Source organism: Rhagoletis zephyria, unplaced genomic scaffold, assembly GCF_001687245.7.
Source record: "Rhagoletis zephyria isolate East Lansing unplaced genomic scaffold, Rhagoletis_zephyria_1.1 Rzeph_scaffold_00027, whole genome shotgun sequence".
NCBI lineage: Eukaryota > Metazoa > Arthropoda > Insecta > Diptera > Tephritidae > Rhagoletis > Rhagoletis zephyria.
In genome coordinates, this window is record NW_016157111.1 from 751,058 (window position 1) to 767,228 (window position 16,171).

The window sequence follows — 16,171 nt, forward strand, 5'->3', positions numbered from 1 at the left end:
CCCTGCTTTAGAAATATACGTTCTCAATTTGAAGCAAATCGGATTATAAATTCGGGGATTTCAATTATCTCGACTCTTTCGCCACCTGTCTGATTAATTCAACTTTCGTATTGCATTGCCATTGGGTTCTGAGGTCAAAAAGTGATTACAAGATTTGCCCCAAACAAACATACTTACAAACATACTACTTACAGAGTAAGTTAAATAAAAGCTTGTCAAATATAGTTCTTTTCAGTGTGCCACCAGGCAATATCTTTTGCTGTTGTATAAGATCCGACAACATAGCTATAATTCACAATTGTTGACATTCCATTCTGGAGTAAACTGTCCCACCATTCAAAATAGAATGGCCCTTTAAAGAAAGCAATTTTAATTTTGTGGTACTTTCATCTCTTTTTTGCTTCATCACTGTCGGTTTCCTTGCCTTGCCTGCTTCGGCCACCGACATATCACCACGAACTAATAGGGAAGCTTGTATAGTGACCTGATGCCGCTGTATCAGCCTCGCTCGCTGGGTAAGCGTGATACTAGCCACTCTGGTTTCCATGCGAGATCACCGCACCGACGTCCTTATCCCTAATCCCTCCCCATCCGAACTTCCCTCCTCCCGCCATATAATCCTGACTGGGGAGTCATTAAATCCCCCCCCTAATCCGAGATAGCCCGTGTCTATCGGACAGGTTTGCAGTAGGGGGTACTCAGACTGTTTTCTAGCGGTGCATCTCTCTGAGACCTGCCCGCCTCAGGGAGTAACGGTGGGCTTACAGTATTATTGGGGGCTATGACACGATGGACAGTTTTGACCCCTTCACTCGTGGGAACTACATGGAGAATAATAACAATAAAAACAAACAAAACAAAAACAAACCAAAGCAAAATCCAAATCAAAACCAGCAAAAACCACTATAGTACCATTCGCAAGGAAATAAGAACTTGATAGTCTAAAGGCGATAAGGCTAGATGGAAATAACATTATGTACCAAAAAGAGGTTAAATTCCTAAGAGTAGTACTAGACCAAAAACTACTCTGGAAAGCTCACGTGGAAGAAACTGTGAATAAAGCTGTAAGATCATTTATGACGTGTAGGTCCATGGCAGGAAAGAGTTGGGACTGCACACCAAAGATACCGAGATAGATCCACGCGACAATAGTACGACCCATAATAGCTTGGGCCGATAGAACTTCACGACATGGAGCACCCAAAGTGATCTCCAAGATACAAAGGCTGGCATGCGTATGCATAACGGGAGCCATGAGAACCTGTCCAACCGCATCCTTGGAGGTTCTTTTAGATCTTGTCTCTCTTCATATTCACATACAGACTCAGGCGAAAAGAGCTTTACTACGGATGACTGGTACCAATATCGGGGCAGCAGGGTATCTTAATCGTGGGAAGTTGGATATTCTTACGAATAAGTTCCCTGAAATTGTAATACCGAGGGATACCTTGCATCCGAGGTTCAGCTTTACATAGAAGTTTAAAACTGAAAGTTACAACTGATCTGAGTAATAAGAAGAGCTGGGCAGGCATATCCGAGACATATCGGATAAAGTAAAACATGATTACCTGGTACACTAATGGCTCATGGACCGACGAGGGTACCGGGGTAGGGGTAGTTAGGACCTAGGTTAAGATCCTCGGAACCCATGGGAAAACATATGTCTATTTTCCAGGCTGAAACATACGCCACAGAAAGATACGCGGACTTTAATGACTGATAGCCAAGCGGCTATCAAAGCTCTCAGATCTCACCAGGTAACATCTAAACTGCTGTAGTGTGCCCGACCCACACTTAGCACAAACGGTTCATATTGCTGGGTCGGCGTGTTTGTTGTGACCTTCCTGTGTGCCATACTTACCAGCGCACTTGATGCCACATGCGATGGAGTGCCTCGACAAGCTGAATACTCTTGCTCTGACCAATCAGGTTTGGGTTCTCTGGATTCCGGGAGATATTGGTATTAAAGGAAACGAGATTGCCGATAAACTAGTGAAGAGAGGTGCATCAACCCCTTTCACCGGCCCAAAGCCATTCTGCGGCTTGGGAAAAGGGGAACTATCTGAGCTTGTTCGGCTAGAGGAAGAGGCTCAGAGAAATCGCTACAGGGATAATCTACCAGGTATAGAGCACTCCAAAGCACTTGTAGGAACATATAACCTAAAACGCTTCAAGGAATGTATGAGCTTATCAAAGAATAACTTAAGAATTGTTACAGGAATCTTGACAGGACACTGCAGGCTGAACTATCCCCTGATTAAACTGGGAGTTTACTCGCATAAGCGATGCAGATTTTGCAGGACGGAAAACGAGACTGCACAGCACATCTTAGAAGAATGTCCTGCACAGAAGCATAAACGCAAAAGACACCTGGGTGAACATCTGATAACCAAAGGCGAAGTAAAATCCGTAGATTTAGGTTCCATACTAAAGTGTCTCTCGGATACTGGATTAATAGACACACTATAATCCATGAAGGGGGCGCAATAGATCTTAATGTCGCAGTGCTCTATCCCAACAATAATAATAATAATCTCTTTTTCGGCACTATCTTTGAAGTCCGTTAGGCATATTTTGGAATTTTGAAATTCCATTCTTTATTTAGCTTTTGACGCTTTTGCGACACGCCTTAACCGACTCCAATTCGAACCAAAATTTATATGTGATATCTTCGACTATGGTAGTATCGATTTTAGGTATTAGATAAAAAAAAATGTTTGAGCCTCTATAGAGGAATCTGAACATTGCCCCCTGTGCGGCACGCCTCAACCATCCCCAACCGGGGCGAAAGTTTATTTTTTGTGATATCTGTGCATTTGATTTTTTTAAGGACCACGCTTATTTTCATACATTATCAGTTTGGGACTTCTCTTGTCCATTTGGCTGTAAATTAATGAGAATTCAGATTTCTCACCTCCTTGCTATAGTAATGACATCGACCGTTTAGTCGTGTTGAGGGAATGTATTCAATAAAGTCTATGTAAGGACAATATGGCATCAGCAAGGCGAGACCTGTGTTGCACAAAAATTAGTACGTTAAGAAATTTCGTTTACTTGTACATATTTGGATATATCTTACCAATGAAGCCAGAACTTGGTGGATTTTTGCGGATAGGGCGGCTTCCGACAAATATTTGCAAGCTTTGCCAAAGTCGCCACACTGATTGTGGATCAATGAGGAATGCTCGTGATTTCGGGTATTTGCGACGGTATATCTTGTAGTTTGTAAATAAATCGTAGTCCGCCGTCGTAGTCCATTCGCTAAGGGAAGAGTTATACTTTCCTGGATCCCAGGCCGCAATCGTAACGTTTTGAAATATTGCTGCACGAGTAAAATTAAAGTGCGGCTTGGTAACGACCTGAAAAACTATCTGTTGAGTACAGCGCTATAAATAATAGGTTTGTAGAAAGATGTACATGCATATATACATAAATACACTTAGTATGGAAATTAAAAAAAAATTCCACAACAAACTTTATGTTCATAATTTAAAAAAAAATCCAAGTATGCAGTTTTGTAGCATTTTAACTTGCAAGTTTCAATAGGCTAAGAGTTCGCGTTGATTTTTTGGTTATTTTTTTGCCGACTGTGTTATTACTTTCTTCCATATAAAACAAACTGTCGAACATAGTAGGTTCGTTCAATAAAAGCTCGTGGGTGCCCAAAACAGCATTGTTTAGATCTCATTTGCTTATTCCGGGCACGAAATGTGGTTTTTTGTGTTTCTCACGATCTGGGCACTTTTGGAACGTTTTGACACTTGTGAGAGAGTAACTTATGTATGTTTACGCTCTAATTACCGGAGCAACCCGGAAAGCGTGTGGAACAAAGCTAGTATCTTTGCATCGAAGAAAATGCGTGAAGTCGTCCGCAAGAAAAAATCAAAGATCAACGGTATTCAAACTTCAAACTAGAATATTGTTGTGCAGCTTTTTTTGAATTTTTCTAATTTTTGTACAAAGTGAGAAATTTTGATTTACATACATGCTTTTGTTAGACATATCATTTTGTCTCGGGGTATACATACAATAAAGGAATACCTGGTATTATGTGAACCATACCAGGAGTTCCTTTAATTTACTGCAAAACTGTTTCTGTAATATACTGTATAAAATGCTTTTATTTTTTAATGGAGATAATGAGAAACGGAATTTTTCGGCAGTAATATACACGGTTGCATTAGCGCACACAAGGGGTGAGTTTTGGGGTTTAAACCCCCCCTAAAGCTAATAACCTCAAATACGAACTGTATCTTAAAGTTTAGAATCCAGCTCTCATGAAAAATCACAAGAAATATTTATTATTATTTCTGTTGCTTGAAAAAGAACTTTCCTTTTGCTGTAAATTTTTTTGAAGAAATAAGTAAACGAGCATTTTTCTTGAGAGCTGCAAACTCATTTTAATAAAGGATTTAAGAAATTTCTTGTGCGTAATTTTATGTATATGAATTTTTCGCTTTTCTTGACAGCTATTAAAAGTTTAAAAAGCACCTTCTCCATCGAAAACCTGCAGCAGGATTCCAGCATTAACTATAGCTGATTTTGATCGCCAAAAATCTCCAAAGCCAGACTTGGCTGATTAGTTACACATTACAGTTATTACTTTTCGATTCAGTATACTTTTAGGCCCACCGCTTTTAATTTAGAGAATTTTGGCGACGAAAATTTAGCGTAGCGACCAGAAATCGAGGAAAATTATCATTAAAACTCTTTTTTTTTTTAATTTGCATCTTGTGTTTATAGAACTTTTTATTAAATAAGTAATTTTTAAGCAAAAAACATAACCAACTTCAATTCTCATATATAAATTTAGGAATACCGTTAATTTGTTCATGATCCAGTGATCGGATCTAAAAGAAATTGTTATTATTTTCGGGTTTTTTAGTGGCAAAAGTTATCAAAAGTAAAAAAAAGGTGTTAAAATATACAAAGTTTATATATGTATATACATCGGTGTATACTTGTGCGAATTGTGCGTTTTCTTTTTTTACGGATCTGTGGCACTGGTGATCACTAAGCTGCAATAAAGTGTCAAATTTGGAACGGGAGGTAAGTACCACTTAATGCCATAATTCAAATCTGCATATACATACATATGTGTACGTACGCCTCCCAGTCACCAAAGTTATGTACATTTATGTAAGCGGAAGGCAAAATTATAACCCTGTAACCGCTCAACCACTGCCCTAGCCAATATACTAAGTGAGAGTGTTGTTTTTCTTCCAGGTCGCCTGCACATTTATTAATGTAGGCGAAAGGACCTCCACTCGCTTGTCAACCAAAAAAAAAAAAACACGGTTTTGAGAAATCTGCGCTATCCCAACGATCTCCGCACAAAACTTCCTACCAAACTCAACCAAAACCTACCAAAATTTTATTTAAGTTTTTTATATTTTTTTATGTCAAGTTTATTAAAAATGTAGATTACACAATATTTAGAAAAACTAAAACACAGATAGTACAATAAAAACAAATTAACAACAAAACAAATTAAAAACAAATTAACAACGCATAACAATTCAGTTTACTGTACAGACTTACACAAATGTTTGTCTCTTTACACATCTATCTATTGTGCTTAACCCTAATTATAATAACTCCAACCTTATTATTTTTAAGAAGTTAGGCACTTTGGAGGGCGCCATGTTTAAAATTTTGGATGAAGAAGACAATCGTTCCCCAATGTGTATCAGTCTGCTATTTATGATACGTGGGCAGTCACATAGTATATGCTCTGAGGTTTCTTCCACTAGCTTACAAAAGGCTAGGGGCTATGCAAGTGCATTTGGGCTTTGCACGCTTTGCGTGCTTTCGTTGCCTTCAAACCCTTCATGTCCCGGAACCCACCACAGCGTTACGTTATTGTGAGCTTCCAAGTGGTCCGCAAATCTGCTGCCTTTTTAAAAGAGTCTAAGGCCTTTAACCTGCCTGACTATTCGACATAATATTTAATTTGGCCCCATTTGTCCTTCTGCACAGGCTTCGATTGCGAAGACTAGACTTTCTGGAATTTTGGTCAAAATACGCCTGCACCATTACTCTCGTCATCCATTTTTGATCCGTCGGTATACCATGCTTGGCACCTTTCGTCAATCATAGTTACTACCACTTCACAGCAGTCCCTTTCAGGAATTCTGACCTTGTAGGGTTTTTAAAAGGATAACTCGATATTAGCCAAGAATGGCTTTAGAAAGACCAATAGGTTAGTTTTGGTGATATTCTTCAAGGCTTACAATGAAGTCTCTGTCAGGTGGACAATGGTGGACTATTCTCGTAAACAAGGTTGCTAAAATGTCTGGAGATACATATTTTATATTTTTCGCAAATAACTATTATTGTCGCGGAACCTACCAAAATCCAATCTAGCCTACCAACCTACCAAATAGAAAAAAAACCTACCAGTTTTGGAAGGAAAAGGCCATGTTTGGCAACACTGGTACATACCTACAGCGAATATCTTTGCCAATAGCCTCGAGCCACAGGAAGCACATTAACACACATCCGCACGTACTAGCGACATAGGTTCACTTGCACCAATGGAACAAAAGCCACCTAAATACATAGTACATCACATCAATCGCACAGCACACTATTCACGGATCATATCACATCACGGCAAGTGACATCAACATCAACGCCCTTCCAGTGGGAGCAGGCCTATAGCCACTGGGAAAGGGATGTTAACAGCAGAAAGAGACGAGACAACAGTAGCAGCGACGCGGGAGCATACATAAGTGGGGCGCTACGCCTACGCCACTGACCAGCAGCAGCGCTGGAAACACAGCGATCAGCTCTTGTCATTTTCTTAGTTATGGTCATTTGCATAGGTTTCTTGAGTTCTCTTCAATTTGTACTTAAAGTTTTAGTTACCTTTTTTTCACAGCTATATTCCTTTGCTTTTTAAATTCCGTTTTTCAGTTTGATAAGTGAAAATACATATACATATGTATATGACAGGTATCTAGTTTTTAGGGAAATTTGCATTTAGCATAGAATTTTTGTAGTATCACATCTGAGTAACATGTAAGTAGATCACTGATTCATGTGCGTTTTGTTTGCTGTTACTCCGATTTTTAGTTTTAGCGATATCACCTTTTTTCGCTTTTTCTTCAACCGCATGTTGACATACGTATGTACATAGGGTTATGAGCAGACATATATAAGCATATACATACTCTGATGAATATTTGCATGTATGTACATATGTACGTATGCCCGTTTGTATTTGCTTATACACAGGTACACAAGCTATATTTTTCACACTTTTTCCAATCCCCGTTTTAGACGGCATAGCACTTTCTTTGATATTTTGATCAGTTTATGATTATTATTAATTTTTAGTTTTTGTATGTAGTAATTTTTTTTATTCCGCATTTATTATAATTAAGTTTGCCGCGCGGTACTATGACCAGCGTTACCAGGTTGACGGTTTTAACGTCATTTGGACGTTTTTTGTATCCCGTTGACGTTTGGACGTTTTTTGTGTAAAAAATTACGATTTTTAACTTCCCAGTAATTTTTCTTTTTGACGGACCCTTATCGTCAGTAGAATTTTTGGATTCTTGGACTAAGGATCCCGTGTTCAAAGGCTGGTTTGTAAACACTTGAGGTTACGAGGCTTGCTGTAATGTTTGCAATTGCACATTAAAAGCCGGATCAGGAAGAGCCGATCTATTGCAACACGCACGCTCGCAAAAGCGTCAAAAAAGCTGTAGCGGCATAAAAAGTCAGAAAAAACTAGGCGACTTTTTTAAGACTTCATTGAAGATGTAACGAACGCAAAAAAGGCTGAAATATTGCTATGCTCCTTCTTAGTAGAACGGAATTTAGCATTTTCGATAACCGACCCCCTAACCAAATGCCTACAAGAAAAAAAAATAATTATTAAAAATCAACGCGATTATTTAGCCCATTCAAACTTGCACATTATAATTTAATGCGCTATCAAGCTGCATACTCAAAAAAATTCTAAAAAATCTGAATAAAAAATTGAAAATCTAGCTGAAACCTTACAGATTTTTTATAACTTTTGCACAAAGTTTGAAATGTGGATTTATATTTTGTTTGTTATAACGGGTGATTTTTTTGAGGTTAGGATTTTCATGCATTAGTATTTGACAGATCACGTGGGATTTCAGACATGGTGTCAAAGAGAAAGATGCTCAGTATGCTTTGACATTTCATCATGAATAGACTTACTAACGAGCAACGCTTGCAAATCATTGAATTTTATTACCAAAATCAGTGTTCGGTTCGCTTTACGTCCGATTTATGGTCTACATAATCGACCAAGTGAGCAAACAATTAATGCGATTGTGACCAAGTTTCGCACTCAGTTTACTTTATTGGACATTAAACCAACCACACGAATGCGTACAGTGCGTACAGAAGAGAATATTGCGTCTGTTTCTGAGAGTGTTGCTGAAGACCGTGAAATGTCGATTCGTCGCCGTTCGCAGCAATTGGGTTTGCGAAACACATTTCGAACCGAACACTGATTTTGGTAATAAAATTCAATGATTTGCAAGCGTTGCTCGTTAGTAAGTCTATTCATGATGAAATGTCAAAGCATACTGAGCATCTTTCTCTTTGACACCATGTCTGAAATCCCACGTGATCTGTCAAATACTAATGCATGAAAATCCTAACCTCAAAAAAATCACCCGTTATAATGAGCTTGGCTTTTATGGAAAAATAATAAACATTGAATAAACAAAAGAGACACAGCCAAAATCGATCGAAATGTTGTTGACTTAATCAGCTGGTCACAAGTATATGTATAAAATGATTTTTATATCAACGATCTCAAACCAGTTTACAATGAATTTTAAATGTGCTCTGTCGAAATGACATTTTAATATACCTTACGTTCATATCTATGTACCTAAGGTATGCATTAAAAGTTTAATAAGACCATTTTTTTACATTCATTTGAAAAAGACGTTTTTGGGTAGGAAATGACGTTTTTTCATGCCAATAGAGACGTTTTCTCATGCCGAAGACCTGGCAACACTGNGCTGCATACTCAAAAAAATTCTAAAAAATCTGAATAAAAAATTGAAAATCTAGCTGAAACCTTACAGATTTTTTATAACTTTTGCACAAAGTTTGAAATGTGGATTTATATTTTGTTTGTTATAACGGGTGATTTTTTTGAGGTTAGGATTTTCATGCATTAGTATTTGACAGATCACGTGGGATTTCAGACATGGTGTCAAAGAGAAAGATGCTCAGTATGCTTTGACATTTCATCATGAATAGACTTACTAACGAGCAACGCTTGCAAATCATTGAATTTTATTACCAAAATCAGTGTTCGGTTCGCTTTACGTCCGATTTATGGTCTACATAATCGACCAAGTGAGCAAACAATTAATGCGATTGTGACCAAGTTTCGCACTCAGTTTACTTTATTGGACATTAAACCAACCACACGAATGCGTACAGTGCGTACAGAAGAGAATATTGCGTCTGTTTCTGAGAGTGTTGCTGAAGACCGTGAAATGTCGATTCGTCGCCGTTCGCAGCAATTGGGTTTGCGAAACACATTTCGAACCGAACACTGATTTTGGTAATAAAATTCAATGATTTGCAAGCGTTGCTCGTTAGTAAGTCTATTCATGATGAAATGTCAAAGCATACTGAGCATCTTTCTCTTTGACACCATGTCTGAAATCCCACGTGATCTGTCAAATACTAATGCATGAAAATCCTAACCTCAAAAAAATCACCCGTTATAATGAGCTTGGCTTTTATGGAAAAATAATAAACATTGAATAAACAAAAGAGACACAGCCAAAATCGATCGAAATGTTGTTGACTTAATCAGCTGGTCACAAGTATATGTATAAAATGATTTTTATATCAACGATCTCAAACCAGTTTACAATGAATTTTAAATGTGCTCTGTCGAAATGACATTTTAATATACCTTACGTTCATATCTATGTACCTAAGGTATGCATTAAAAGTTTAATAAGACCATTTTTTTACATTCATTTGAAAAAGACGTTTTTGGGTAGGAAATGACGTTTTTTCATGCCAATAGAGACGTTTTCTCATGCCGAAGACCTGGCAACACTGACTAAGACCCGCTCGATGCCCCGAACAACGAGCGAGTGTTAATACTGTGAGTAGGGCAGTAGGTAAAGACCTCAGAGCACAGGCTGAAGTAGGGAATATGTATGTATGACCATTTGTAGTAAATTCTCTAAGTCTGCGTTCAAACACGGAAACTCGAGTTTCTTATTATCGGCGATTTCTCTTTTGGTGTTGCCCTTTGCATTCACACACAGAAACTCTTTTGTACGCAATTGTTGTTGTCAGCTGTGAATCGCCAACTTGAATTACTCAGGCGAACGAGAGCACAAAGCGTGTTTCCCGAGTACGGGCGACTCGGTACCCGTCCCCTTTCCTCGTCGCTCTCTGCCCTACAAGCTTCGAGTTTCCGCAACAAAAGTTTTCGTGTCTGAACATCGACTAACTCCACACAGGTTCTCGACAGCATGTTGGTACCATCATCGCCGGAGACCAAGGTGAGTACGATTTGTTTGATTTCTCTTTTTACTATAGCGTACATACATATTTAATATTTACGTAAGCATATAAATATATTCAATTGCCCGGTATATATGTTAATAGGTAGGCAGATACATTCGTAGCACGTTTTTTTGGTTGTGAAGAGTGAAAAGTGAACCAGTTCGGGGAAAATTAAACTCATGATAAAGCTGATTATGAACAGTGTTGCCGCGACGTCATGAAAAAATCTATCATAAAAAAAAAAAAAACAAATCTATCAAATATATCGTCGTTTAAAGTGCAATACCGCGTATCAACAAAATGCAAAACCGCGGATGTGAAGTTGCAGAAATTATTTTCTAGAGCGTAAAAACACTCATAATTCAAAATGGTTCTCTTTTTTATAAAGCAATCGCATTTCTGGCTAGTATATTTCAGGACGAATGTATAAAGATTGAGCCAACAGCTTGTGTGAGAAAATCCAATTTTTGGCAGCCAATGTCAGTTACGCGGTTTTGCAGAATGACTATACGCGATTTTGCACTTTAAACGAGGCATTTCACGTCACCGCGGCCACCTCTGTGCGCGACCTCTAAGGATTTTGATGAAAGTTGAAGAGATTGAGGGTCTAGGTGACATTAATATACGTGCAGCATATTTTGCCAATATGACGTAGGTTTGCCTATTTACACGGGACTTAAATTTTAAGAAAACGTCATACATACCTTTCTGTAAAGTGATGTATCTTGGACACCCTTTAACGAAACTTAACGTTGGTTTTTTTTTAACTATAATTTTGTTACTCATTGGGTTTGTTTTTAGAAAAGGTGTGTATTTCCTTTGTCTTGTTTTAATAAAAGGACTAACCTTGAAGCTATATTTGGAGGTCTAATATTCAATAACACTCCTTGCAAAAAAATATTAGACCTGTAATGATAGCTTCAAGGTTAGTCCTTTTATTAAAATAAGAAGAAGGAAATGTGTGTAAAAAAATAAACCTAATGAGTAGTAAAATTATAGTTAAAAAAAAACCAACTACACGCTTTTATTGCGATTAGAACTAAAAAGAAAAAAATTATTTATTGATTTAAAGATTCGTTAAATAAAGACATGAAGTTCCCTAACTTGCTGTTATTTAACCTTTTAAACTAGCTCAAAATAAGGTTAAAGTAATTGGCACGTAGTCATACTTGAAAAAAAAATCCACTGAAAAGCTAGTTGCAGTTATTTTTTACAGGCATCCCATTGGAAACATACAGCACGCTATTGGTAGAGTGTACGAATTTGTTGTATCATCAAGAGTTGAATACTTGCTCTAGCTGCTAGTCTCTTAAAACTTCCTGCAATTAAGTCGTAAGCAGATTTCCCATGTGAACTTCCGACAAGTTCAATTCTGCCATTTCCTTGAAGGGATTTTCATGATTTCAGACCTTTAGTAAAGTTAATATGATTTATTCATATGGTTTTTGGTTTTTACACACCTTTCTCTTTCAAAAATAAACAATTTCATAAAATTTCAATGTCTATTTATCATATTGCTCGAGCGTTCGGCGATCTAGAGTCCATACGCATAAGTAGCCCATTACGTGTATTTGGCTACTTAAAGTGGACATTATAGACAATGTTTTTTATGTAAAAATAAAAATTTTTTAAAAATGATATAAAAAAAAAAAAATCAAAAGGAAAAATTACTTAATTTTTTCTTGTTTTTATATGCTGCACATTAATGTAAAAAATGTACAACTAAAGCCCATAATAAGACGGAAGAAATATTTTTTTTTATTAAGTTTCGTTAAATGGTTTCCAAGATACAGCACTTTAAAGAAAGGTATGTATAATGTGTTTTTAAAATTTAAGTCCCGTGTAAATAGGCAACCCTACGTCATACCGGAAAAAAATTTTCTCCACGTATATTCATGTCACCTAGACCTTCAATCTCTTTAACTTTCATCCAAATTCTTAGAGGTCGTGTACAGAGGTGGCAGCGGTGACATGAAATGCCTCATATGTAAGTACATGGAGAAAAATATCTTACACACATTGATTTACTCAACTTTTTGAAAAATCTTAAATTAAAGTGTCACAGCACTTGGTATAGTCATAACTATTACGTTACACATATATGCTAATGATTTATGTTTAATTAGTAGTTAAAACGCCAAACAAATGATATAATTTGAATAAAAGTATACTTTATTAAAAGGAAGAGCGGTAGTTTATTTGTGGATCGTTCGAGTTCGAGTCGTCGTTAATAATTGAATTGTACTTAAAATCCTATTTCTACATTTGCTTGACTGGAACTTGAAGAGTTCCAGTAAATATGCATCATCAGCAATAATTCGTCTGATGCCATTTAATGGATTATTGTGAAATTCAAATGGAAGAATGGGTGGTATAAATTCTGGCGAACATTTTGCGCCAATTATGTTTAAGATTTTATTGCGATCAATCCAAGATGCTTTGTTGTTTACATCAAGCAGCAATTTCGGTAATTACAGAAATTTTTCATAATATTTCAGTATATAACAAGCCATCATATATTACGTTATAGATTGGAAAAAATAAAATTAAAATCAATTAATAATTAAGATAAGGGCCATTGCATGAATGTAATAAAAATTAAGAAGAATTGTCAAAACTGGTCAAAACGTCACCCTGCCATTATTTTTAACATAGATATATGTGTGAGTATGTCCCAATAGCTATATTCCAGTATCCCCCCCTTTGTAATTAGAATATTGTGTTATTTTACTATGAATTTATATAAGTCTTTGAGGACCCATCATCAAAATTATTTACTGTAATAACACTGTACGACATTTTCTCATTTTTCTGGAAATTGACGAAATTTTTTCTGAAAGTCTGGATTGTGTATAGAAAAGTAATTTCTCAATTTTCCCAAGATGGTGATTTTAAGCGCTCTTTTTTTAATATGAAGTTTGTGGTCGCAGTGCAGCATATAAAACAATTAAAAATGATTAAAATGCAAGCATTTACACACCTAAAAGACCTTTTGTGGACTTAGGGTCCGAAGAATCTCAGTTTGCTACTTATTTTTACCAAAAGCGGCCCGTTCGCTTCAATGTAAAAAACATGAAGAAAAATGCAAACAATCTCTCTCAAAAATGTTTCTAAACTATTTATTTGCCCCGTAGTGCACCCAGCAGCCGCGGCGTATTTTGTAAAAATAAACGCTTTTTGGTGAAAAATAATCTGAAGATTCAGATTCTTCGTGCCCGAAAACTTCCTGAAAGGTCCTTTGGTGGTAAAATATTTGTATTTTAATCAGTTTTAATTATATGATTTCAGTGTACTTTGGAAATACTATTTCTGAAAGTACACACTTTTAAACCAGGCAATTTTAATTTTGTGGTACTTTCATCTCATTTTCAGCACTATTTTTGCAGTCCATTAGGCACTTTTTGAAATTTTGAAATTCCATACCTGACATAGACCTAAAATTTCTATAGCGCAAGTACAAATTTGAGATCGATTTCAAGCGATCGTTATTCATATACCCACATATGTACATACATATATATATCACATATATACATCATATGTATATGTACTACTTTTCATATCAATTCAAGTCTATTACATGCGCCCGAGCTTTTCATTTTCAATCTCATAAATTGTTTATTATTAGTCTGTTCCTTTGATCTTCGGACTAAAACCTGTGGAACGGTTAAACTACAATTTTATACTCTCAAGTGAGAGTAAAAGGAGAACAGATGCAGAAGTCCACGGGAATGCAAAAAGCACTATTTCCTGTAAAAACGTCAGTCGGTTTGTTTACATGTCATTGGTACAACACTGATTTGGCTGAAATATCACTAAATAATTATTACTTTTACTTCCATTTTTTTTTAACAAATATAAGGTTCTTTGCTTTCACCGTTTTTTGTTTTTGTTTGCACATGCAAATCAGCTGATCGTTTGACACTTTTCATGAACTTACAGGAAAAAAACTCCGGACTAAATCCTGTAACTTCTGACTAGGAACAGTTGCTCAGTTACTCTCTCAAAAGTGTTCCCACTTACAGGTTTTATGTCAATAGGAACGACTTCCTGTAAGTTCTGACTAAATCCTGTAAACCGGACTGCTATTGGAACAGACTAAATGACTTTTGGTAAAATTTCAAAATCAAAAGTTATCAAAACCCATTTTATGGGTTGAGAAATATTAGTCCATTTATAAAAGCGCGGTGTATTAACAAGTTTTTATTTTTATTTATTTTCTACTTTTTAGCCTTGCCTTTATAAAATTGTGCAATAGATATTAAAATAATTCAACGATATTAATAGATTGGTGCAAACACTTGCATATGTATATGTGTGCACATTAGGGTGATACAAAATTGGAACTTTTTTGAATTTCTACTAAGAACTTTCGAATTCTTGAAGATAAGAGGGAAAACAAGTTCTTTCTAAAATTCCAGCTAATTTGCACAAGATTTAGAGATCTACAGATTTTAGATGCATCTTTATTAACAAATAGGTATATTTTCATCATATCTAGGTTCCAAAATATCAGCTTATTGGAACGCAGTTTATATAAGTTCGATAAATTAGTTTTAAGCATATTTATGAATTAGTAACTAAGTTTTGCCTTATAAGAAATTAATATTTGCATTAATTTTTTCTTGTTCCTTAGCCACTGAGCGTATGCTTAATACACCTAAGATCACATTATAATTCATATCAATAGTAGACCTCATCTATACTAATTATATAAAGAGAAGTCCCTTTTTTTTTGTAACAGGTAATCTCGCGAACGGCTGGTCCGATTTTCATGAAATTTTGTATACAAACAGCTTTCGGTAACCGCCATGTTTTAGGCTAAAAAAAATTTTACTTTTTTTCGGGTAGGTGGACCAGGGACCGGTCTATTCGAAAAAATCTTATTATAGTCCGATGTGCTTAAAATTTAGTACGTAAGTAGCTTTTGAGCATATATTAGCATATATGACCCATTTTTTCGGGAAGTGGTCCAGGGACCGATCTATTCCAAAAAATCCCATTTATGGTCCGATTTGCTTAAAATTCGGTACGTAAGTAGTTTTTTTAGCATATATTAGGATATATGGTCCATCTTTTCCGAGAAGTGGACCAGGGACTGATCTATTCGAAAAAAAATCGTATTTACGGTCCGATTTGCTTAAAAATCGGTACGTAGGTAGCTTTTTAGCATATATTAGCACATATTATCCATTTTGTCCGAGAAGTGGACCAGGGACCGATCTGTTTGAATAAATCGTATTTATGGTCCGATTTGCTTAAAATTCGATAAGTAGGTAGCTTTTTGCCTGGATAAGCTTATAGATTCCTGTTTTCCAATTTTCATGCAATTTCGAATATAAATAGCTTTAAGTAACGACCATATCAAGGGGCGAATTCGACACTAGGCAAGATTTTATTGCGCCAATCTGAAACAACGGATACTGTCACAATATAATTATAATATATAATATATCTCAAATAATATATATTCAGAAAGCCGTTTGTTAGTTTTCGCAAGGCTCGAGAGCGGCTGAACCGATTTTTTTGAAACTGCCACCTGCCGCACGTGTCCCAAGGATGGTCATTGGCACATTTGTCTGCTAAGATTAAGGTTTGGTGGTCATTTTCCGCTTTAAATAACCTAAGGAAA

General features: G+C 36.3%; 1 protein-coding gene across 5 annotated transcripts in view; it reads right to left on the reverse strand.

The window, feature by feature from the left end:
- SiaT (beta-galactoside-a-2,6-sialyltransferase) overlaps positions 1 to 16,171 on the reverse strand; it is a 107,210-nt gene that overhangs the window by 3,949 nt on the left and 87,090 nt on the right. For 3 of the 5 annotated variants that reach the window (XM_017616776.1, XM_017616762.1, XM_017616769.1), the window contains exons 5-6: positions 3,080 to 3,371; positions 2,915 to 3,012 (exon numbers count right to left, since the gene is read on the reverse strand). In XM_017616776.1, the coding sequence (XP_017472265.1) occupies positions 2,915 to 3,012; positions 3,080 to 3,371 (390 nt within the window). The remainder of the gene's footprint in view (positions 1 to 2,914; positions 3,013 to 3,079; positions 3,372 to 16,171) is intronic. The other 2 variants (XM_017616784.1, XM_017616792.1) reach the window with 2 other exon arrangements.